At 39.4% G+C, this 24,901-nt stretch overlaps 5 protein-coding genes across 10 annotated transcripts in view; 2 read left to right on the top strand and 3 right to left on the bottom strand.

The window, feature by feature from the left end:
• Positions 1-5,900, bottom strand: part of LOC116840412 (F-box only protein 32) — a 28,461-nt gene extending 22,561 nt beyond the window's left edge. Inside the window, exon 1 of the mRNA XM_032807089.1 lies at positions 5,588-5,900. Within this exon, the coding sequence (XP_032662980.1) occupies positions 5,588-5,709 (122 nt within the window). The 5' untranslated portion in view covers positions 5,710-5,900. The remainder of the gene's footprint in view (positions 1-5,587) is intronic.
• Positions 5,901-7,300: 1,400 nt separating this feature from the next.
• On the bottom strand, positions 7,301-9,181 carry LOC116840413 (ribosome biogenesis protein TSR3 homolog). 2 transcript variants are annotated; one of them, XM_032807090.1, is made up of 4 exons: positions 8,947-9,181; positions 8,095-8,273; positions 7,631-8,018; positions 7,301-7,553 (listed from the first exon to the last, which is right to left on the bottom strand). In XM_032807090.1, exons 1-4 carry the CDS (start codon positions 9,068-9,070, stop codon positions 7,435-7,437), a joined length of 810 nt encoding a protein of 269 aa, XP_032662981.1. In that variant the 5' UTR covers positions 9,071-9,181; the 3' UTR covers positions 7,301-7,434. The 2 variants fall into 2 exon arrangements, with proteins under 2 accessions (XP_032662981.1, XP_032662982.1); XM_032807091.1 differs by having other exon boundaries at positions 8,904-9,137.
• A 345-nt stretch (positions 9,182-9,526) lies between these two features.
• LOC116840410 lies at positions 9,527-19,358 on the top strand. 3 transcript variants are annotated; one of them, XM_032807081.1, is made up of 6 exons: positions 9,527-9,874; positions 10,094-10,113; positions 12,465-12,756; positions 12,845-13,140; positions 14,377-14,598; positions 14,693-19,358. In XM_032807081.1, exons 1-6 carry the CDS (start codon positions 9,678-9,680, stop codon positions 15,808-15,810), a joined length of 2,145 nt encoding a protein of 714 aa, XP_032662972.1. In that variant the 5' UTR covers positions 9,527-9,677; the 3' UTR covers positions 15,811-19,358. The 3 variants fall into 3 exon arrangements, with proteins under 3 accessions (XP_032662972.1, XP_032662973.1, XP_032662974.1); XM_032807083.1 differs by lacking the exon at positions 10,094-10,113 and adding an exon at positions 12,239-12,292 and having other exon boundaries at positions 9,754-9,874; XM_032807082.1 differs by lacking the exon at positions 10,094-10,113 and having other exon boundaries at positions 9,726-9,874.
• On the bottom strand, positions 17,679-22,141 carry LOC116840414 (nucleolin-like). The gene is made up of 5 exons (XM_032807092.1): positions 21,890-22,141; positions 20,349-20,600; positions 20,129-20,272; positions 19,891-20,009; positions 17,679-19,796 (listed from the first exon to the last, which is right to left on the bottom strand). Exons 1-5 carry the CDS (start codon positions 21,995-21,997, stop codon positions 19,778-19,780), a joined length of 642 nt encoding a protein of 213 aa, XP_032662983.1. The 5' UTR covers positions 21,998-22,141; the 3' UTR covers positions 17,679-19,777.
• Positions 22,142-22,179: 38 nt separating this feature from the next.
• Positions 22,180-24,901, top strand: part of LOC116840411 (dipeptidase 1-like) — a 10,499-nt gene continuing 7,777 nt past the window's right edge. The window contains exons 1-2 of one of the 3 annotated variants that reach the window (XM_032807085.1): positions 22,180-23,699; positions 24,125-24,804. In XM_032807085.1, the coding sequence (XP_032662976.1) occupies positions 24,721-24,804 (84 nt within the window). In that variant the 5' untranslated portion in view covers positions 22,180-23,699; positions 24,125-24,720. Of the gene's footprint in view, positions 24,805-24,901 lie in introns of all 3 variants that reach the window. The other 2 variants (XM_032807084.1, XM_032807088.1) reach the window with 2 other exon arrangements.

Here is a 24,901-nt window from a genome sequence, read left to right on the forward strand (position 1 = left end):
CCCTCTCTCTCTCTCTCTCTCTCTCTCTCTCTCTCTCTCTTCCGTTCTTCTTCTCCTTCAGAATGCGCGCTCGCGCTCGCAAGTGCAAGCTGAACGGGTCTAATTATCTAAGTCTGTCACGGCCACAAACACAACTGGTGCAACGAGCACAATGGGCTCAATATCCGGTCGAAGAAATCGCGATGCACGAGCCCACGACGACGACGGCCGCACCGAGGACGCGCGCTCGCGCCTCTCGATGCGTTTCCGACGAATTTCGGGAGGTGAGAGCCCGCAATTAATCAGATGTCGCGCGAGACATTCGAATTCAGAGCTGGACATGAATTCGACAAGTCGAATCATGCGGTACACGCATTGAATAAAGAATACCAGAAAGGGACATGTTGCGATATGTCGTAGGTAATCGATTGTGTTGCATTGGTTCAGTTTGATGATATGAACTACGTCATAAGTGACGGAAACAGTCTGGCGATATACTTTAAACATCTTGGAAGTATATAGCAAAGGAATATTAATTTTAAAAGAATAATAGAAAAATTGTATTTATATTTTGCTAATATTGATGAGGGAAGTAAAATTAGTCACTTGTAACAATTTTCTCTTCAATGCGTTCACGCACCTTTGTCTATTCGATTAATTGACAATATTACGTCGTAACATTTACTTCGATTCCATAGTATCGATAGTCGCATTTGGTTCACTTTCACTACGTCACATCCTTCGCACTTCTAACAAAGGATTTTCTCTTTATGCTCCTTCCTGGTATTCTTTATCACGTGTATCCATACACGGAAAAAAAGGTTTAATTGAATTAACCAAATGCCTGATCGAATATGAACAATCCAGAAATTCTGATTGATGTAACCCGAATTCTATTTAAGCCAACCAAAAATCTTGTTAACTTAAAAAGAATTCGGGTTACTTCAATCGGAATATCTGAATCGTTCATATTCGACCAGATATTTGGTTAAATCAACTAAACTTTTTTTCCGTGTATAGATACACGTGACACTGCGTTCGTATGTGGTCATTTGCAAAATGGTAGAGAACTTTTTTGTTCAATTTGACTGAATGTATAAATACGCAATGGCAGACGTCGTCACTACAGCTCATCTACCATATCGACCGTCATCATTTACAAATCTTCTTTAATTGCCCTTTTCAGCAAGAAGCAACTCCCAATTACTTTATAATTCCCCCCCTCTCTCTTATAATTCTCTCTCTCTCTCTCTTTTCTTCTCTATTTCTTTTCTTTATAATTTCTCTCTCTCTTTTCTTCTCTCCTTCTTTCGTTATCATACTTTGACGAGATGACTCCAAGTTCCGGCCTAACCGCCGTCACGACAAGACGTGTTCGAACATGTTCGGACCTTGTGATTTTTTTGGATCGTGTCTTGGAACTCATAATATAAATTTCCAAGACTTTACTCTCAAATTATATCATTAATCGGAAACTGGCGTAGGGGCATTACTCTTATAGAGGCCTGTAGCCATATATTGAAGGAAGGAAGGAAGGAAGGAAGGAGATGACTCCAACACAAGTTTGACATAAGTCTAAGTTTCTCACGTGACAGCAATTTCAGACAACGACTACTGATACGCGCAATACCTCATGAATATCATAGCTGATTAGCGCTTAATTAATTCTTAGATAATCGAATCGCTGGGAAACGACGCAACGCGACAACAGTGCGAAGTTCTCGCGCGACGTAACGCGCAGTGCGCGCGGCGCAATCTCGCTGATAGAGGGAGGAAGAAAACAACTGACTCTCTCCTCTTCCGCCTTATATGGCAGCGGGCTCGTTCGCACTGTGGCCAATGAAACCGTGCGGGTGTCCGGAGATGAACTTAAGATGAACTTAAGACTTAGATATATAAGACATGACTATGAATGCCGCTTCCCTAGACCGCGTTCTCCTTTACGGCGCACTTCACCACTGAGGAAAGTGACATTTTGAGGATATATTTGTTTGGGGCTGGCACAGAACTTCATCGGAACTGGTAGAATCGGATAATAAAAGCTCAGAATACTTCATCGATACATTCTCCTCGGAGAGCCGCGGTCGGAAGTTCGATCGTTGGTCCCGATATATTTCTTTGAAAATATCGATGCACTCAAGCCTTCGGCTGGATTCGCAAATCAAATGAATATTAAAATTCACCGCTCAGAAAATCGCCTCTAACTGCTCGCAGACTTTCGGGACCATAACCTCAGCCAATAAATAGAAAAGAAGAAGAACGCAGGCCGATTCGGGCCTTCGAAACTTCAAACTCGCGTGATCTTTACGCGCGACCAATGAGCGCGCGACTGCGTAAGTTATCCACAATAATTTCGCGGATATTTTACACACTTGCGCTTAATCGTGGAGAAACAGGTTTGCGCGCGCTCACTTTGATCACAAATTGGAAATGTCAAACGCAGCCAATGTCGCGAGATTACTCGCCTTTCAACGAGACAGTTGATGCAATTTATTTGTGTTTTTCTCCTCGGTTTGAACGCAATAAATTCGGATTACTGCGACCTTCGCTTCTTTATCGATATCGTATTCAAAGCGTGCGCGCGCACGTGTGCATCGAACATGAACGGAAATTATTTGCGCACCGACGTGATGCGCCCGCACAAAGAGAAATGGTATCATCCGCGGCAGCGCGTCGGAGCATTGGTCATCAATTCGGCCCTCAATCACGTCGATCTCGGGAACTGCGAGGCAGCTCGACGTCCGGACAGCCGACCGACGAAATTGCCGGACAGCCGTGTTGGCGACACAATAGACCCGTCGTTCTCCTCTCTGCCTTCATTACAAGCTTTCTTACAATCTACTGCAATCTACTATAATTATGTTGAAAGAGAGAGAGAAAATGTCCAAAAAATGAAAAGTACTTATTTATTGGGCACTTTATTCAGAACCAAACCTTTTCGTTCAGATATAATAAACAGTTGCTTTCATGAAAGATTTTAAAGGAATATTGAAGCTGAAAATTTTATCGACGATATACAGACTTTTTTCTACAAAGTTTACGTTGTATTGGTTGTACAGAATTACAAATGCTTTTACACAATGAAAGTACGTGCAAAAATAAATAAAAAAGTATTGCTAAATATGTGACAGAAACGAAAAAAAATTTAAATGTAAAATCTCAAGCTGTCAGCATAATATTTGTCTAATCCAAAAGTTTCGTAATTTGTACATACCGAAAGTGTGGAAACCAGACTCCAAACAGAAAAATTTTTAAGAACATTGCTGTACCTTCGAATCCACAAGCTTAAGCTTAGTAAACATTTCTATAAATATTATGACATAAACTGTAAACTAATTTTACTAATCAATTGAACTAACTGTCAACCAATTGTTAACATTGTAATTGCCCCTTTCCTAAACTATCCGGTAATGTTTCATGTCCTGTGAGCACAGTCTGGAACATTGATAAGTGAGCTATTCGCTCACTCCACCTCAAAACGGTGATCGCGCGTTCGTTTTACTGACATTTCGACAGTATAGTTAACGTCAGTTATAATTGTGTTACTGAGTGTATGACTAACTAAAATTGAATCCGAGAATCCGCGCGAATCGAATAAAATCCAGCTCGACATGGACACAGACGGTTGTCACACAGCGATCACGGCTTGCGCGACAATTTTGTCGCTACGTGAAATATCGCATAGAGCGCGAAATAAATTGGAAGAGTCGTAAACCGTTGTGATCTCGAGTAAGTTTTTGATTTGCAATACTGGTGTAAAAAGTGCCTCGTCAATCGTCACGTTTCCACCCTCGCGAATAAATGCGAGGAACATTTCCGGGAAATAATTGAACGATCTGTAGTAATTGAAGATTTATCGAGACTGATCAAGCGGGTCGTATTAATGGTCGTTACTTCGAAAATGATCACAAGTGGGACACTCACGCTTGAATTTGGAATTAGATGTGAATTTTTCAGTTGAATCACGGCTACAACGACTGCGTTCAGCAGAGAAAACCGCAATGCAACTATTGTACAATCCGTGAATCTGATTGGTGTACGCCCCTATTGGCCGAATATATAAGAACATGTGCCAGTGAGACTCGCGAATTTTACAACAGTCGCAAAGCTTCTTCCTCCGCTTCTTCGTCCATATTCATGATATTTTTGCGTATGCGTAAATTCCTTCGCGCAGGTATAATTGTATCATAAAATAGTTGCGCAATAAAACTTACGTGTACGCAAAAATTTCAGAAATACGCAACCAATGTCGCATATGTCGCATAATTAAACTGGAAAGAACTCAGATAATTTAGATCCAACTCCAAATTTCAATCCGAGTGTTGTCTCACGTGAAGCAAAGACTATTAACGCGTATCCAAGTACCCGACAGCTTCCGCGGAGGACGAATCGCGAGACCTCGGATTCACCTGACAAGAAAATGAGAAAAATAAGTGGCATTCCATCAGCACATTTCTAATGCCGTGACTCCGTTATAAACGCGAACACAAGCCGCGACCATGTATTATTACATGACGCGGCATCGCGTGCGGATCACTCCGGGAGGCACGACGTGTCACACTCGCTATGCGAACCTGAAAGCCACCTGAGTTACGACTCGTGCAGGCCGGCACAGCCGACAGATAACATGGTATCACCCGCGTCGAGTGTGGAGCTGCGCGTCGCGCTAGGGAGGATCGGCGATCGAATCGCGCAAGGACGCTTGTACGTCAGTCCGCGATCTCGTAAATCGCAAATCTGATAGCAGCAACTCGAACGAATGTCGCGGCTGTTGCGAGCAAAATTAATAGTCGAGTAACGATCGCGCGACGACAAAGAGAGAGAGAGAGAGAGAGATAGAGGGAGAGAGGGAGAGAGAGAGAGAGAGAGAGAGAGAGAGAGAATGCACCTCGTCGCGTCCAGCAGACCTGTTCTATAACTTGTAACAACGACGGTGTCGTTATCGTTACATTGCGGTACAATACACGATACAATGCATGGCATAATGATATACGCGGTAGAAAAGCTGCGCAATAGCAACAAAACGATAACAATGCTGTCTCGTTAAGAGTTGTCTGAACACAGGTTGCCTTATGCAGAATAGTCTACGGGTGTGCACACGTTATACGGATCGACGGATTAGCTTGCTGTCGCTATTGTCAGCCGCAGTATCGTGTCGGGAGTAGACTATCATCATCCATTTACAGACCGCGCCGACACGGTGCGTCGCGAGCGTGCAAAAAATGGGCAAGACTGAGCGCGTTCGCAGAGCGAATTCGGCCCGACCGTCGCGAACGACAATGCGTCGCGCGCTAATCACCGTCGTCTGACGGGTCGAGCTGACGCAGCATACCCGATCGCCGTGTCAAGGCGAGTCGATCGGTTAGACATCGCGCACGCGAGACAGAGAGAGAGAGAGAGAGAGAGAGAGAGAGAGCTCGCATATGTAAACAAACGGAGCTGTCAGTCGGATCGATGTAAACGCTGCTGTAACAGCTGTGCGCCGCGTCGTAGTATCGCGAAGTGGACGCGCGCTGTCGTTCGGCGAACAAAGGACCGCGACGGGGAAGAACGAGCGAGACGCAGAGGCGAGAGAGAAAGAGAGAGAGAACTGGAGATAACAGCTTACCGCAAGAGAAGCGAGAGGGTCTTATTGTTGGCGCACTCGAGAATCTTCTTCTTCTCCCAGCCCTCGACCGTTTTCACCCATTCTTCACCTGGGCTGCGCCAGTCCTTGGATATGAACGGCATCCTGGAGGCACGCACGCCAACAGAGCAGATTTCGTCGACCGAGACGAGGACGGATGCGCGGCCACGACAACTCGAGACGACGACTCGCAGCACCCGCGGAGGTGCAGGAACGCGGACCTCGCCGTGTCCGCGGACGCCGAATATGTGTTGGCTGCGCGTTCGTATCGCGGAGCAACTCGTTCTCTCGCGCTCTGAGCGCGCATGGCTTTGTTTGAGTGACGTCACCGCGCATCAGCTGTGACAGGCCGCCGCGGAGAGCAGCGCCGCGGGCGGACGATCGCGCAACGTCGAAGCCCGATGTCTCCGCTCGGCCGATAATCGTCGAACTGTCACTGTGCGCAGAACCCTGGAAAGTTCCCGGATAACATGCATGTCTGAAAGATGTCGGAAAGATATCTTATGTAACATTTTGTTGCATAAGATGTTTTTAAATATCTTTTCGACATCTTTTAGACATACATGTTATCACGAATCCCCCTTCCTTTAGACCGTTTCATGCATATGCGCGCATTTATCTATAGTCAGTGTTGTAATGTATCCAGATATATTTATTAATTACAGTAGATATATTTATCTAATTACAGTAAATATATGTATCTAATTACAATATCTACATATGTTTTGTGTACTTTTATCTGTAACTAGTTAGATTTTTCATTTCATTAACTGTATCTGTAACTAATCTTATTTTACCTTGTATCTGTATCTAGTGTTAAACTTAGAAAACTTTCACTTTTCACATGTTTACAGTGAAAAACAGATTTGTAATCGATTCCCTGCGGGTTGACCGTGAATTTTTTTCTTCAGTGTGAATTCGTGAAAAGTGAAAATATTCTTGATTTAAAAGTATTTGAAAGTTCTCACTTTTCACGAGTTTTCACACAAAAAGAAGAAGTTCATGATCAATTGCCTGATACAATATAAAAATACCAATACTCAGACATGTATCTAATTCTAAACATTCTTATTATGTGTTTTTTGTTTTGGATTTTAAATACAAATATTTAAACTTTCAACATAGAATACATATATATATTTATTGTATATATTTTATGTTAAAAGTTCAAATATTTACATTTAAAAATCAAAATAATAAGAATATCTAACATTAGATGTATGTTTTGGAATTGGTATTTTCACCTCAAATCTAATGTGTTAAACAAAGGAAAACGTCCCGATATTTAGCCAACTTTTAACATTCTTATGTGAATTTTATCAAATATTGAGGTGCAGGGAAATTTTAACACAGTGGTAAATTCACGAGACAAGTTTTTTGTCTTTAAAATATTATTTTATTTCTGTTCCTTTATGAAATAAAAGCATTGTTGTAACTTTATCCGTCTCCCCTATTATAATTTTTTTTAATTCTCACACATACTGATATTTTATAAAATCCACGCAAGAGTGCCGATTTCTGAACGTTTTATTGAACTTTCGCGAGTAATAAATGACGACTGCGAAAATATATACTTTTAAGTATTTTTCTAAAAAATGTATGGCGCGATATATTCTATAGTTCTATTTTATGAAAAAAATATTTGATATGTGAAGTGCACAAGCGAGGGCAGTGCAAATAGAAGTACTACTTTTCTCGGCTTGCTCAATCACAATATATTACAAATTTGTGATATAAATCAATAGTTTAACAAAATATCACTTTAAATATACAAGATTCAAATATATTCATATATATACAAAACTTGTCAGTTGCCTATATTGTGTGCCCTATATATTTGTATTGTCTAGTTCTTTGATCACTTCTGATACCGAGCTGTCGTCCTTCTTTGTCTCTCCTTCTTTTTCTCCTTCAGATTCGGTATCACTTTGTGGAAAATCAGGAAGTGCTAAAAACAGACGTTATTAAGAGGCAAGTTCGATATTAACAAACGAGAGTGTCAAGCAGTGTACCCGACGTCCTTACCATGCCTATTTAATTTCTCATGCCACGCATCCTCCAGGAACTTCTCTTGCACCGCGATCACTTCCTCGTTGCTTTTGCAGAGAGCGTATTTTTCCAACAATTCGCTATTCAACTCCAGAAACGAGTGTCCCCACGAGAACTTTCCCAGATACAGTGCAGCCTCGTCATGGAATCCTGTTATGGTCAAAGCAGCTGCTATAGCCTCCACGCAACTCAGCTCGCACGGTTTCCCGTAATTCACAGGATTGGCAGCGACCAGAAACGGCAGCAGACGTGGATTGGGCGTTCTCATTCTGTTGAACGGGGTCTCGTTCACGCGCGCCCAACTGCAGTCCACAACCGCGCAGCCGTACTCCTGTATTATATCTCGATCCGTCGGACTCACGCACTGCAAAACGATCACAACTTCACCACGCGTCCCCGCACCTGTAACGAACAAATACTCACGCTGTGTATTTAGTTACCTTGGTGCCGACTGGGGTAAGCACTAAGCCTGGAAATCGAGCACCTAATCTCAGTGTCTTTACCAAACCGTGCCTCACCAGCTTCCTGCCGGAACACTTCCTGCGGTCACAGTGCTGCAGGTCCCACATAGCCACGGGAAACGCGACTGACGGCACGGTGTCGTTCTCTGTGGGTTCTTCTGCAAGTTCAACTATGAGTCACACATGCAGCTCGAACCAAGATCGACTGTTATCGCATAAATCTTAATATTCTACACCTACATTTAGACAATGTAAACCATATGTCATCTATGTAGATAATGTGTGATATATAGCTGTTGTCAAGTCATATAAGAACATATGACTCGCTCAAAGATTGATTCCAAAGAATCTGTACCTTTATTTTGATCTTTAGAATTCTGATATAAATTTATGAACATTGCTTCCTGAATAAATTGCAGTCCATAAAATTTTCTGATTATATTCTCATCTACAGAGAATTGACTTACCAATTTGTCACATAATGAAGTAAAGTTTCTGATAAAATTTTCTTTGATATTATATTTATCATTAATGTCCGAGGACAGATACAGCGGCTGTCTCATAATTTAGTTACATTTTTTTTTATATTCTGATATAACTTACATTGTCTACATGAAAAAAGAGATCATATGTACATCACAGACAAACAATCTGCGTGACGTATCTCGAAATCTATGACGCAATCCTGGTTCGAAGGACTCGTGTCTCTTCTACCTCATTTATACGTGTCTATTTTTTCTCTCGCACACAGTGTATCTTGCGAATCTCACTGTGTGTCGCGAATTTACCAAATAGAATTCCAAGGCGAAACCCACGCATCATCAGTCTAACCTGCCTCGTGCTCATCGTCCGACTTGTCCCTCTCCTGATAATATTTCTGTTCCTTGCAAAGAACCTGCCGAGGTCGTCTTTGCATCAACACGTGCTTGTTCTTCTTGTGCGAGCGTGACGACATTTTTCCCAGAAGCACTATACGTATTACACTTTCTCAAATATAAGGCAGACAGAACCACTGACGCTGGATCAGCAACGCTGAATCGACTGAACGCGAGTACGAAACTCTTCAAACGACCCTGTCATGCGCGTGGCTGTGTATCGACGTCCACGTGACCGATTCATCAGGCTCGTATCTAGTCGGGGTGCTTCTCGAGGCCTTCGTAACAAATGTTTCACATTTCCTGCTCATATTTATAATATTAATATCCTACTCTCTTACCGACAGCATAAAACATTAAAATAAAAGAAGCAAGAAAACGAAAAATGAGCGACAATTTTCGTTCTCAGAAATCAATTCTATGCCCTAAAATATACAAATTTACAGTTTGAAAAAAATCCAAGATGAGAGCGTTATACTGCATATTTACTAAAATCTATTAAACGCAGCATTAGGCATACGGTACTGTGATAACCAACGCGAGTGCCAAAAAGTTTTTGTCAACTTTTGCGCAGAGACCGCAACTGATCGTTTTTATATTTTAATTAATTCGTGTCGGACGATTGGAGAGACCTTGAAAAATTCCTAAGGTCCCGAAAAGGTAATGATACTACGGCTCTGCTAGCACATGACGTGGCGGGCGGACTGTCAGGGCCACCCGATAAGTGGTCGCGCGCGCATCTGTCTCAGCAGTTTCAATCAGTCCGCGAGCACAAATCACTTATCGGCATATAGGCGACAACAGTCGCGCGAACATGCGTTTCGTGCCGCTTTGATTGCCGAACAGGGACAGCTCGTTTGTCGCCAGTCCGTCCGCAGTTCAAGGTAAGCACATTCGCATCGCGTTCGCGTTGCACTTGCTCGCATCTCGCTCGCAATTCTCATCTGAGAGAGCAATTTTGGCGCTCGTCGGAATGGATCGCACACGATTTTGCGAGTCGTGCGTAAACTCGATCGAGCACGTACGTCAGTGTACAATTAACATGTGTGCCGCACGTGCTCACGGCTCCCTTTCACGGTATTCTTTCTTCATGCTGGTCACAGGAGCGAGGATATGGATCCAGGTATTTTGATATATTGCTAGCTGTGCTTTTCCTTTGCGTTTCCAAGTGTCACGGAGGACAGAGTCGATTGTGTTGGAGCTTCATCCGAGTAGGAACTGCGGAGCACGGCATGTGTGTCGAACTGTACAAATATGCGAAAACATTCCTTTCTTATCATTTTTCTACATTTATTTAATGTCCTGACATGGCACTGAAATTATCATAAGCGATTCACCTTGAACACACTGCTGCTTCCAACATGCACATGTGTTATTTTTAGAGATATATATTAAAGAAGATTATAATTAAATAGCAAATAAAAATATAATTTATATAAAAACTTGTCTTGCATACACTGTTATTATTGTTATGTTACAAACTTCTTTGCAGCAATAATGTATCATGATGTAACATCAAATTATAACAGCTGCATACTTTTGTTTCTCAGTTATATTCATCTGTAGAATTTACTTAGAAGGGAATCATATGGTGTTTTATTATGAATGTTTTAAATATCTGTGCAGATATATGAAACAATCCTTTCTTGTCAACATTATTTAATGCTCTGACATAGCACTGAAATTATCATAAGCGATTCACCTTAAACACACTGCTGCTTCCAACATATATATATATATGTTATTTTTAGAAAGATAGAGAAGATTATAATTAAATAGCAAATAAAAATATAATTTATATAAAAATTTGTCTTGCACATAATGTTATTATTGTTATGTTATAAATTTCTTTGCAGCAATAATATATCATGATGTAACATCAAATTATAATAGCTGCATACTTTTGTTCCTCAGTCATATTTATCTGTAGAATTTACTTAGGAATCACATGGTGTTTTATTATGAATGTTTTGCAATGTTTGTGCAGATATGTGAAACAATCCTTTCTTGTCAACATTATTTAATGCTCTGACATGGCACTGAAATTATCATAAGCAATTCATCTTGGACATACTACTGCTTCCAATATGCACATATGTCATTTTTAGAAAGATACATGGAAAAAATAAATGTGATGCACCTAACAAAAAATATTTAGTTGTAAGCAAATAGCTGCATCATTCTACATATCTTATGATAGTTATGTGTATGGTTGATTTGACTTACTTACTTTGATGTGTCAATTACAATGAAGTTGCACATGATCTGGTTGTGGCAACCAGAAATTAGTAAGGAGATCATTTTGCATAGACAAGCTAAATATCGATATAGTTGCATTAATCAATACTATATTGCAAAGCTGCGATGTTAGAAAACAAGAGCAATTCACTACGCGCACAGCTAGAGATGTATATATGTGAAAACTGGTTCTGAGTAATATGATAAATATTCATTTGTAATTGCCGCGTAATGAGCCACGTTTGTATTAACCATGTATCACTGCTGCAACATAAGTAACTCAGCCATTGCTCTTTGGTTACAGCAACCACATAAATAGTTGTTCCGTATTTTACTATTGAATCTGGTTGGCACAACCAGATTTCTGTATGGATCAACCATATTGTTTTTTCCGTGTAGATATTAAAGAATATTATAATTGAGTAGCAAATAAAAATATAATTTATATATAAATTTATCTTGCACACTGTTATTATTATTATGTTACAAATTCTTTGCAGCAATAAAAGCATGATGAAACATCAAATCATAACAGCTGCATATTTTTGTTTCTCACTCATTCATTTGTAGAATTTACTTAGAAGTCATATGGTGTTTTATTATGAATGTTTTAAATGTCTGTGCAGATATGTGAAACAATCCTTTCTTATCAATATCCTTTCAAGTTCTGATATGGTATTGAAATTATCACAAACGACCTATCTTGAATATTTTGCTGCTTTCATAATATGCATATGTATCATCTTTAGAGAAATAGTTATTAAAGAAAATTAAGTAGCAAATAAAAATATAATTTGTATATAGATGTATCCATTTTGCACATTGCTATCATTGTTATGTTACAAGTTTCTTTGTGGCAATACCATAATGTAACATCCAATCATAATGGCTGCAAATTCCTATTTCTCAATGATATTTATTTATGGAATCAACTTAAAAATCACAGATTATTTTATTATCATGTATTATTTATTATTTTACCATTCAGTATGTATATTTTTTGCCTTTAGACATTTGATCCACTACTGTAGATGTATATTCTGTCAAGATATGATTCTGTCAAGGTATTTTAGAAATACAATATAAATAATATACAATGTATATCATAAAAGAAATAATATATCTTTAACTAGTGATATATAGTCTTCAAATTATATTTGTGGGCCACACAGCTAATGATGCAATCTTGACTTACCAAATGTTTTATATGTACAAGTATTATGTATGATTTATCAGAGAATGTGGGCAAGGAGACTATCTTGAAAGTAACAGACTGGTTACGTGGGATCTGGGAAATGAGACGACGTGCTGGACCAGTTCAACAATGGATTGACTCAATACCATTGCCTGCAAAATCAGATGTTGCTGTTGCAAGGGAGTGCCAAGAATATATGCCAAGCAAACCATTAACACCAACAGAGCCTAAGGACATTCCATTCACGAAGGAATCGAAGCCTCCAAGTATGACCGTATCGGCACCTATTAACGTTCCTAATTCGCCAGCAATGAGTGTACCTGTATTACCAAGGTAATACACGAATTATACGACATTAACGTTCTCTTCTTCTCTCTACAGTGCGGTAAAATCAAATGTGTTGATCTCGTCTCAATTGCAGTTCGCTGCCGCACAGACTGGCTCGAGATGCGAGCTTTCAATCGGACAGCAGTCACTGCAGTAGCGTCGAGAGCCTATTAGAATTACGAAGGGCGGATCCGACAGCGATCTTGCTCGACCTCGGCTTCGGCGGTTGTACCGCCAGTCCGCAGGAAAACGGCCCACTTTCTCGCATTCCTAAGAGGTTCCTACAGCCGTCGTCGTTAAAAGGCATAGCCATCGACGATTTCGTTAAGCAGCAACAACAGACCAGCGAGTCTTTCGACTCGGTATCCTTAGGATATAGAGGCCTAACGGGTGAGATTTCGCTGACAATTTACAATATTATTTTCGGTGTCCACACACGTGAGAAACTGCGGGGACAAGAATCTCATAGTCACAAATTCTACTGAATAAACGTACGACTGTAATGTCATCACGATGAATTGGCAGCAACAATTTCATGGAGTCAATTTAGCTACTGAGTATCAAGTTAATTATCTGTTAAATCAATGCTCCACTTTTGCGATATCAATTGATAGTAAATTAATGGAATAATAAAGTAATTCGTGGACTAATATTTCTGGACATAAAGTAAATTCGTAAAGACACTCTACTATACGTATTACGCTCTACTCTACTCTAGTATTACGCAAATGATAATTTTGTAGGAAGCAATAGCGCGTTAAGCGTGCCTACGCGTGTCCGACAGCGCCGAAACTCCGGACCAAGTAATTTTGTAAGTCACGCGCGAGAATCTGTAAATGGGAGTGATTTGATATATCCTTAAAAGCTCTTTAGTTGAACCCACTAAATATACGTCTCATCGTATTGTTCACGCCTAACTAAAGAAACACGTAGTTATTCTTTTTTATTCGTACTATTATGATTCTCCTTTTAAAGTATTTCTTTATAGCTCCTTGGTTTCGCTTTGGGGTTTATGCATAAAGTCAGTTGAGATGCAACATTTCGCTATTTTTCCATAGAGATCACTTTGGATTCATTGTGTGTGCGATTATGGCATTATGCTTTTAGAATTCGAGAAAAACTCGGTAATAAAGAGCAGACCTTAGATTGTGAACACGAGATTATATGTGATCTTAGTTTAAAGTAAATTTGCATGCATAATAGTAAGATATAAATGCAAAGTAATATAGTAAAATACATGTGCTAATGTGTAAGAAGAGCACGAATTCAAAACACAAACAATAGAGCCTAATGTTTCGCAATATTGTTATTTATTGCAAAGCAGCACTTAGTTCCTTTTCTGTCTTTTTTTATTAATTCTGTGCATCAATGTGTGTTTGAAAATGTTCAGTTGCGATTATAACTGCTAAGCTGAGACAGTTTTGCGTATGTAAGTCATTATATATATATATATGTTTCTTATATCATTCTCAGATTGTGTGTATATCTCTCAATTATTTTCTTCATCTCTAGTTTGTATATTGAATGGACGTTACACTTTGTTTCGTGGCATTATTGTTACCGGCCGTGATGGACGTGTATACACGGTGAAATATATTTTTTCTTTTTCTCACGTTTCTCTGGAAGGATCACCGTATGTAGCCCCGTCGGAAATTGTGCAAAAGATCATGGAACGTTTGCGAGAGCACGACAATCATGAAGTGGATACGAGTTCGTACAATTGCTGCGAGCAAAACAGCCCGTTGCAACAAAATGGAAGATTATCCGTTCTGTCTCCCGATAACAGACAATTCTTGGAACAGCCACGTTCCAAAAGTCCCGACATGCGCAATAAACGTATGATAATAGGTAAACGAGAGAAAACAATTAGAGATTATTCTTTATTAATGTTTTATTTATTATATATCGCACATTGATCATAGAGATGTCTTCTCTTTTGCAGGCCAAAAGTCGTTTGTCTTCGGATGCGACGGCAACTTAATCGAGATATCTTCCAGCGATACGAAACTTGCGTCTGTCGACAGGATAGATAATTATAGCGTTACGTTAGACGCTGACGATTCCATAGAGTCAAAACAATCATCTCCGGAAGAAAGGGTATTGTTCGAGCATTCGTATTTCTCGGATAATGACAAACAATTAGTGAGACAATTGTCGTTTAACGATACTGTCGAATTTCCTGAGCCTGATCAATCAAAAGATGATGAGGCATCTTCGTCGAGTAGTTCGGATATTGCTCAAAGTGGCACAAACATAGATAATAACGAGCGAGAGCGAAATGTAGCGGAGACACCTTCTAGATATGAGAGATATGAGTTTCCGCGACACTGTCCTGATATTCGAAGAGCCAGCGAGGGTTCGTGCAACACCAAGTCCTTGGAGGACAAAATGTTTGACGAGGGACGTAGATTTAGCGATGGCGCGGTGCACATCGCTGAAGATAAGCGCAGTGAATGCACGTTATTGCAAAAAAGAAAGAGTCTCAAAAGACAATCTAGAGTATGCGACACAACGGCGATGCAGTATTGCAGCCTAAGTCCTATCAAATCTAGCATAGCAGACGCAATACTCGAATCTAATGTAGATAATGAGGAAGAGATATCGTATGACGTAACTGATATTAATATACACCAATTAAGCGCACCAAAGTCGTTCCAGTTGACTGAAAGTAAAGGTGATCCGGAGTTGAAGACGGACGCGGAGTCTTGTCTCGGTAATCCCGACTATACGTCTTCGCCATGGAAAAGTAGCGATTCTATCAATCAAATAGAACACCTCGAAACTACGGAAGGAGATTCGGAAGCGAGTGATCATTCTTGTGCGAAAGACACTCAGGTTTGTTGCTACAGAGGTAAGGCGTGTAAAAGTTGCAAGCACGGTAGGAATTGTTTGGATTGTCGCCGCCACATTGATAAAAGAAAGTATTTGGAAAAGATGGAAAAGATTATGCAGGAGAATAAGAAATTGGAAACCATGCTGGCGAGGAATAGAAGAGAAGTGGCGGAGATTCGTGATATGCTAAGTAATATTTGGTCGGTTAGAATGGAACCGGGATTTTAGATTTGTTAGTTAGAGAAAAGTTTAGAAAGTTAAATGTGCTCACTTTGGTAGTTAAAAATGGTTAACTATAAATGTGCTCACTTTGGTAGTTAAAAATGGTTAACTATAAAGTCATGCTTCGTGATATAGAAGGGTGTATTTGAAGGAGAAAATCAATATCTTATAGAAATTTGGAATTTCCTATTTAAACTGAATCTATTCTTCTATTTCAAAGGTTGAATATTTTCGAGACTCGGATTTTGTAAAGTATACATCGTCTACTATGACCAAAAATATTTCTACAAACTATATGAAAACAACCAATCTCTTTTAGCATCTATATTTTTAGTTGAAATATAAAAAGTAGACGTAATATATATTTACTTATATCTCTGTGCGTGCTGAAAATGTTACGCCAAAAAAATATCACAGCACAGATCTTTTTATACATTTACATCTTCACTTACAACCCATGTACTTTCTTTTGTATACATTTACTCTCAATGCGGGTTATAAGTAGAGATAAAAAATATAATCTTGTTATTACATTCAGATTTTATATTTCTCAATATATTAAACACCAGCACACAGGACCAAAAAAATAAGTGCAACATATTTATCGTAATATTTTGTTTAAGAATGAGTTAATGTATGTTCATTATAATTAAGATAAATTAACAAAAGTTACAATCTCAAAGTGAATGTAAAAAATTGAAGAACGGTACCGACGGTACATCGACGTCATTGGCTGAAAGAAACACATTCCCATATCTGTCTGTTAAGTTTGAAATATGGAATTAACGTTTGTTGTCTTGTAACTATAAGTTTGTTAACTGAATGTCTTTGTTTAACTTGTGATTGAGAGATGTGTCATGGTTTATTCATATTTGATACTTCTTTTTGGATATCATGTTATACCGTTTGGATAGTTTATTTTTAGTCAGATTAACATTTAGCCAGATAATACATATGCACAAAATGTTCTTAGGAACATGATAATGGGCATGATTATGATAATAATGGAAGTATATGATATTTCTGTCACTTTTTTTTTTAATGAGTATGTCAAATAATTTTGGTATCAATAAGCGTTGACCAATCTCTATTTCATACAAGAAAATTCTAGAAGATCTAGTCTTCGATAGATACCATCAACAGTGATATTTCTATTTATTATCAATTTCTCATAATCAGGAATAATGTGATACCATATATTTCTTGAGCAACTCATCCGTTTGGATATTAATTATTTATAGTTAAGCGGTCATTTATCATATTTTGACCTAATATGATGACAATCAGTATCAAGAGTTGGTATTGTAAAAAAATTTTGCATATCAACACGCTGAGTGGCACGTAACATGTGGATCTGGAAGAATTCCATTTATGGATAGTTTTACTTACCCAACTAATTATGATCTCGCAAAATATTCATGATTTACTAAGTAATATTACTAATCGAATGTAACTCTTGGAATTGACAGTGTGTTAAATAATCTGACTGTATATGGCACTCAACGTGTCAGCCCAAAAAAGCACAAAGATCAAAATATACTTCCGTCTTTAATAATTCATATATTACATTCAATTTCGTGTTATTAATTGTTTCAATTAATAATAGCTATTGTTGGTACGTTTTTTTTATTAAAAAATAAACTGACAATCGATTTTAAAATATATGAAACAGGAGACAATTCTTGTGAGAGACGAGAGAGTGCTCTAAATACTCGGCATATTTACACATTATCTGAAAATGCACACTGAATCTAAAAATGCATTCCTTCCGCGAAGATCGATCAGATGTATACAAATTATCCGATACATATACAGTGGCAGAACATTATTATCCATGAGAACAATATTCGGGTAGGAGCAAAAAAGATATTGAATACATTAAATTAATATGTATATTGTTACGAAATGTATATGTCTGTCCATTTCTTTTTGCATAATGCTTAAAATGCTAACAACATCGATTGGAAGTTTATCTGATATTACTAAGTGCGGTTTTATTCATTTTTGTTAAGACTTCTGATCGCTTGCCGCGGTCATCTTGATCGATGACATCAGAAGTGAGAAAATACTTGCGGGATGCATTGGAATAAAAGGACATTCATAAAACGGCGCTTGTAATCAATTGAGATAGATCTGTAAAATATTACAAACACTTTCCCTTTGTTCTGATAATCAATAAATAATTGTAAAATTAACGTAACCTGTGTTATGTTTTAGTTACAAATTTTTGTCACTTTATCAATTTCATATTTCCCGTTCAAAAACGAATTTTGCTAAAAAATTTTTGAACATGCATATTCTCGCTTCTGACGTCATTAACACTTGCTGGATGGTGTTTAGATCTCAGCTCAGACCCAGACACCGTAATATGATCACCATCATATATGTATGAACCATCAATGTCGCGAGGGTCAGTCAAGATGATTGTGTAGAAACAGGTGTCCTAATTGATCGTATCGTCACTTAATGAAAAAAAACTGCGTTTAATGATATATGGTCGCGTGAAATCGTAATTAACACAGATATATACGACTACTCAACCAATATGATTCAGTACAAATGGGAAACTTTGGGACACTATCTTTCACATAATAAATCTCTAAATGAAATCTATCTATAGTATTTTTCTGATTTCTTGCACAATATTAAGTGATGAAGTCTAAATAAGATATGTATTATCTACGTAAAATATATAGAAAGTAGTTATATAAACAGCGTAAGAGCATTGTAGAAAGTAAGGTACAAAATGTATAATTGTGGAGAAACTCAATAAATATTTGCCACAATTGAGTTTCTTTTTTATATGTGTTAAGCACGTTTCGTGTCTGTGAAATTTATCTCCTAAAGATACCGCTTGTAACGTTTTGTAGGAAAGAAATCTACCGAAAAAAACATTCAAGACATGCTCTTTTCCTTACCTTGAGCTATAAATATAATCGTAAAAGTATGTCGCGATTCTTGGAGATCGATATGTGTGGTAACGCAACGTCATAAATATATCATAAAATTAAATTATGTTCGTGATAGAGACAAAAAGTTCATTGTCTCAATAATGATACAAAAGTTCTCGTCTATATAATCGATTATTTCAAAAATCATGTGAGGGATATAAATGCAGATTGTTTAATTACTGGAAGTTCCCTAATTTTTGTTACATCTTAAGATTAAATGTACACACCAAAACTGGCCCAGCACCGCCCACAGCAGTGGTATGAACCGTAATACATATGTATGTATATAATTTGTAGAATCCTATATTCTTTGTGCCACTTGGGTATCAACTAATATTTTTTTTTTATTCTAAATCTGATTGAGAAAAGGAGGATCATATTTTACATTCACTCCAACTTGTCTTGTTTGAGAAGACTTTATTATTTTATTCTTTTGTTCGTATTGAATACTTTTTAGTTTCTATTACAGTACTGTTAGCAACAGTCCCGGTTCTTATCTCTGTCTAAGGGCGTGCTCGAATTGGCCATATAGGTCACAAGGCCAATGTTGCATATCTAAACTAGAGTTTAAATTATGAAGAGTAGACTAACGATGTGGCGTCGTAAAAAGAAAAAAAAAAATGAACACCAACATGCATCCGTTATACTAGGTAACATTAATTTCTCCGTCAATAACGTAAAATATTTGATAAATTATCGGTTATTGTATTCATCAAACTCTGTAATACGACGCTGCTTGTGAGTAGCTCTATTGGTAATTGAAGCTCACACATATACATCTGTCAGAGATATCAATTATAGCTAAAGCTACCCCCCAGTAATAAACTCAGAGCCATGGTCCACCCAATCTTATCCTTTTAAGTATGAACCTGCTACAGTACTATGTCATTAACTGGATCTGTGTGTAAATCGCAAATATGTCTTCTGAACAGTGTTCTGTGTGTACATGTAGATGTGTTCTTTTTCCCTTAGCATACCTTAAAACGTATATAAACAAATTAAGAGCAAACTCGACCTAGTTTTTAGTCTTCTTTTTCGTCCCTGCAACGAACAGAAAGGAATTGATTAGTTTCTAGCTTCACTGAGAGTACACGTTGAGACAACATAATGCAACAACAATAATACATATACGTACTTTACTTCTTGTTGTTGAAAAAGATGAAGTTCAACAATTGTCTCTGCTCTACTTTGCACTTTAAAGGTCACATGGGCTACTAAGTAATTGTCTTTGTTATTAACTGACCACCCAGAGTACTGAAATAAAATGTATTCTATGAACTTACATATTATATGAGAATAATTTATGTTCTATTGTAATGTGCTGTAAATAGATGAGTTTATTTACAATCTTGAGGAATAGATAATACACTTACTGTCGATGTGCTTTTGTACAATGTCTTGCCATCTTCCTTAAATGGTAAGAACTTTTGCAACAGTGCTTTTCCATCTATCCTCCATAATGTAGGTGGATCATTAACTCCATCAACATCAGTTTTCGCAACAACAAATGCACCAGACTGTGTGATGTGTCAATGTTAATAACCATCTTGAAGAAAATGTTAAGATTGATTCGATATAGATCAAGGCACTTACTGTGTAATCCTTTGGAGCCTCTCCTGATGACTCATTGAAACTGTTGTCAGAATCGTCTTCCTCGGAATCCTTTTCATCATCTTCTTTCTTGGAGCGCCTTTTCCTCTTTGGCTTCTTCCCTGTATCAGAATCTGAATCCTCTTCGTCAATATCATCATCTGACTCACCCTCATCTTCATCCTCTTCCTCTTCTTCCTCAGAGTGTTGTCGCTTCTTTGCTGTTTCCCTCTGTGGCCTTATTTTAGCACCACTCTTTAAAAAAAACATAAGTAACATAGTAAAATAATAAGATATATATATTTACATATTGTATAATCATTCACAAAATTAGACTTTTATTCATATCTCATATGAGAGAAAGCGATATTTTGTATAATCATTCCCAAAATTAGACTTTTATTCATATCTCATATGAGAGAAAAAGAGATATTTTTTTTTATAAAATTTAATATCGATGTATAACAAGTCGTAAAATATAAAATATACATATTTCAAATTTATTTGCTCAAAACATTATCTTCTATTTATTAGACGTTCTCTATTTTCTATATTATCTGTTAGATCATAGACTTGTTCTTTGTAGCTGCACTGCTGAATTGGTGCAATATATTGAAGCGAGACAAATATACGTTTTCTCACTCTAACTTATTGCACTAGTTCAGCAGTGCAGTTACAAAGAACAGGCCTCATTTTATCTTTCAACCGCATCGCCATCTAAGGATCTATCGATTTATCGATTGTTGTTACAAATTACAAACTTAGAAAATGCAATCGATGATCTGTCACGCCGTTCAAGCAGAAATCGGACATGACATCGGCGTTCACGCCTCGACATAACGCTTCTGTTCGAAGCGTCGGACAGAAAAACTAAAACGCGGAGTAGACGGCGGCGGTCGCCCGCCTCGCTGCGGCGATTTGAAAAATTCGACGATCGGCGCCACCAAGCGGCCGGCCGGCAACGATGGCCGCGGTGCGGCAGGCTCCAAGCCGGAAGGGCATGAACGGCCGTACCTCGAAAGGTACGCTCTAACAGCGCGGCTCGACGACCACGCGGGAAGCCACCGGCCGCGACCTCGAGGTCGGCTTTGGCGCGGAGACGCGCCGGAAACGGCGACGGCACCGCCGAGAGGAATCCGCGCGCGCTTCTCGGCGACGGTGGCGGCGGCGGCAGCGACATGAAGGCAGCCGCTAATACCGCCGACGCTGAGCTCGGTGTAATTCACGAGAAATGCAGGGCGCTGGCAGGTGTGTTTACTCGACATGATGTAACAGATCCAACATCGTTGGAGGAGCTACGATGAAGACGCGATCGCCGAGGGATCCCCTCGGCGTCTGAATCGCGGAGGAGTGCTCGTCTCGAAACGACTCGACTTCTCAAACGCGCTCCTTTGATGGGGTGTTATTTGCGCGATACGCCGACGGAGAATCACGTCAGAAGAGCGTCGACGGCGACCCACGAGGCTCTGCGACTCGGTGGTCGTCAGGATGCGCGCGATGAGGACACGACGACGAGGATGACGGAGTGTATGACGTGGGCTTACCTCGGGTCCAGCCTCGGGAGTCCACTCCTCCTCGGAGGCACCTTCGACCTCGTCTGGATCGTCCGCCGAATACTCGTCCTCGTCCGACACATCCTTGGTCTTCTTCATGTTGCTTTTGCGCGAAATGTTTGTCGCTGTCGTAATACACTTGCTATAGCCACAGGGGTACGCCGGACACGAGGCCGCACTCAGAGCTTACGACGAAGGACGTGCTCGACTGCTCGACACCGCAAACAATATGGCGCTCGGTCGCGCGCGGACGGACTCGCCAGACTGGCGGAACGGCCTCGAGATGGCGCCACCGACTGCATTAAGTGAGCGAGCGCGGGAAAACGAGCCGTGGGCGCGAGAGAGAGAAGCGCGCGACGTAATTCGTGGTCACGTTCGAGGGATTTGCGATATTTCGTGTTGTATCATTTATTTATCGACAACGTGGAGTCGACGAACGAGATCGGTATAATCTCCACGAGCCCGCTACGACCACTACGAGGTTTGTTTCCATTATATTATTCATTGCCTGGAGATTTGAGGTTACATTGAGCCCGAAGGGCCGCGAGACCGTCTTGTTCAAATTCGATATAAGCGCTACATAATTAGCAATTAATTAATCGTCCGTGAAATCAATCACATCCCAGCAAACACGATGACGTCAATTGGCATATTAATAACGTATTATTGACGCTAGAAATCATCATTAATGCGTCATTAATATGTCATTTGACGTCACCCTGCTACTTGGGATGATATCCCCTTCTATTGCCTGTTTCTTCCAACGTCGATTAGGGAGGCGTAAGGCTCAGTGTCGTATCTTCAGTGGCGCATTAAAGGGACTCACAAATTTACTACTTCTATCGAACAAAATTACATTTATATACATTTATTTTTATATATACATTCATTTTTATACATAATTTATATATAATGCAAGCTTCAATGTGTGAATTTTTCATAATCTCAGTTTACGTTACAGTCCTTTTGAGAGTAGGTTCTGTTTGGCGTTGCAAGTGTTTCAGAGCGATGAGTAGACCAATCATATCGTTTTTCTTGACGCTTCAAAGTATTTGCAGTGTCAAGCGGACCTCCTGTTCTAAGTTTTTGTTTGAATAGACTTTAAACTCAAAGTTCCATCGGCAACTATGTTCCGATATCCACTACTAGTACTGAAAATTTATAGTTTATGTTACGTATACTATAAATTTTCAGTATTGGCAGTGAATATCAGGATGCAGCCGGCATTGATCGATTAAACAGGAATATACTATATGTCTCTTTTGTTTGTTTCGCGCGCATCCTTTTATTTAAGAATATTTCAAGTTCCAAATCATTGAAAAATTTTTCTTTCTTCTGAGATATTAAACTGACGCAAAAAAATGATTTTTCTATTAAATTTTTATAGGAGTGTTTGAGTATTTGAAAAAAAAAAAAAAAAGTTCTCTCGATTGTTCATTTTATTGATAAGTGAAAATATTTTAAAAAATTGATGATCTCTGATCTCTGGAAATCTCCGATAGAGAAGATTGCTACGACGTTATGTTTTTACGTAAAAATATTTTTATTTTTTACTAAGATATAACAGCATTTTTACTGTTAAATGTCATTCATATTTGATAATAATGAAGAAATTGATGAGGTACGATTTAGGAGACCGGTACGAGAAATTTTAGCGATTCTTCCCTGTGACTTTCAACAAACGTGCGCACAATTCTTACCACGAACCGAGGCGCCCAGATGGCAGCAGGTCTCGTGTCTAAAGAAACATGTGGGAGTGTCTGCATCTGTCAGCGCGCAGACAGGAAGCATCGCGTGCCTCGTGAGTTCCGGTCCGATACGGACCATCGATATTCGAACGGCGTCATGTCATGTATATCATGTCATGTATGCTCAATCTTACGAATATCTGGTCGAATAATATTAATTAAATAAGAGAGAAAAAATAATCCCGAGGATACACTTGACAAATGTCTCCCAGCTTATTCATTTCATGAATATCCGAATGTATCGCGTCGTTGAAACTTTCGGAGCATAATTTGCTAACAATAGCCAATTTAATAGCCAATCGTTTGTGCGTTTTATGCACAAAGATAAATCGTTCCGAATGAATAAGGAATATTCTTCATCCGGGAACACGAGTACTTACTTTCAACGTTACGTGTTTCAGCAATATATAATTATTTTTATGTAACAGCAGAACTTCCACAGAGAGAAAGAGGGAGAAGAGATTTTTCTCTTTTTCAGCAATATACAAGAAAGAAGGAACAATGACAAAACAAGCGGATCGGTCAGAAACATCGGACGTTTTTAATGAAGCATGGATCCGTGAAGTTGCTGAACGCAACGCCGCTGACGCAACGTGTATTTTTCAAAAACCCGACGAAATAATTCTTTTACACACGACAGGCTCATTAATGCGGCAGAGTCGAGTTACGTAAGACAGAGTAATCGTCTAATTGTCAGAATAACTAAAAATTCAACGAGCTCTTCCCGCTGCCTTTGCGCATGACCGCGCGACTCGACGCAGCTGTCAGCCGTCGCCATCGTCAGCCTCGCGAGGGTGTACACGCGATAATTAACGAGAACCAGCCGATAATTGTGCGCCACGCGATGCTTTCAAGGAGCGGCGAGCTTCTTTCGTCGCACCCGCACCGCAAATCCCTAATAATTTTTTGGATTTCAACCGCTTGCCGGGCCGGGTCGATATGGGGGTTGACGCGTGCGCCGACCGTGCCGTTGCGTCGTCCGGAGGACGCTTCGTTCAGTATTTACGGTACTGGCGATAGTGGCAAAAACCCCGGTGCAAGGGTAAGGAGCGGCCGGTGGGATCAGGGAGAAAGATGTTCGAGCTGTACGGCGTCGGCAAGGGCGGCATGGTGTATCACCCGCCGCCCCCCCGAGGGAAAGAAGTCGACATCTTGGAGGTAGGGTGAGAGACGTGATTAAAAGTCCCCTGTCAATTACGGCTCGATCTCAAAAGCTTCCTCTTAATTATCGTGCCGCTGCCACCCAAGGCTTCGG

The sequence above is a fragment of the Odontomachus brunneus genome, unplaced genomic scaffold, assembly GCF_010583005.1.
Source record: "Odontomachus brunneus isolate Ranch 3 - 2012 unplaced genomic scaffold, Obru_v1 Obru_scaffold_009, whole genome shotgun sequence".
NCBI classification, from domain to species: Eukaryota; Metazoa; Arthropoda; class Insecta; order Hymenoptera; family Formicidae; genus Odontomachus; species Odontomachus brunneus.

Coding starts and splice junctions, on each gene's coding strand:
- LOC116840413 (XM_032807090.1), bottom strand. CDS start 9,070: ATGTCGTCACGCTCGCACAAGAAGAACAAGCACGTGTTGATGCAAAGA. Junction 8,274..8,946: donor GGACGATGAGCACGAGGCAG/GTTAGACTGATG, acceptor TTGAACTTGCAG/AAGAACCCACAGAGAACGAC. Junction 7,554..7,630: donor TGAGAAATTAAATAGGCATG/GTAAGGACGTCG, acceptor GTCTGTTTTTAG/CACTTCCTGATTTTCCACAA.
- LOC116840410 (XM_032807081.1), top strand. CDS start 9,678: ATGACGTGGCGGGCGGACTGTCAGGGCCACCCGATAAGTGGTCGCGCG. Junction 12,757..12,844: donor AGTGTACCTGTATTACCAAG/GTAATACACGAA, acceptor TCTCAATTGCAG/TTCGCTGCCGCACAGACTGG. Junction 13,141..14,376: donor AGGATATAGAGGCCTAACGG/GTGAGATTTCGC, acceptor TTTCTCTGGAAG/GATCACCGTATGTAGCCCCG.
- LOC116840414 (XM_032807092.1), bottom strand. CDS start 21,997: ATGAAGAAGACCAAGGATGTGTCGGACGAGGACGAGTATTCGGCGGAC. Junction 20,601..21,889: donor CTCCCGAGGCTGGACCCGAG/GTAAGCCCACGT, acceptor TTTTTTTTAAAG/AGTGGTGCTAAAATAAGGCC. Junction 20,273..20,348: donor AGGCTCCAAAGGATTACACA/GTAAGTGCCTTG, acceptor CACATCACACAG/TCTGGTGCATTTGTTGTTGC.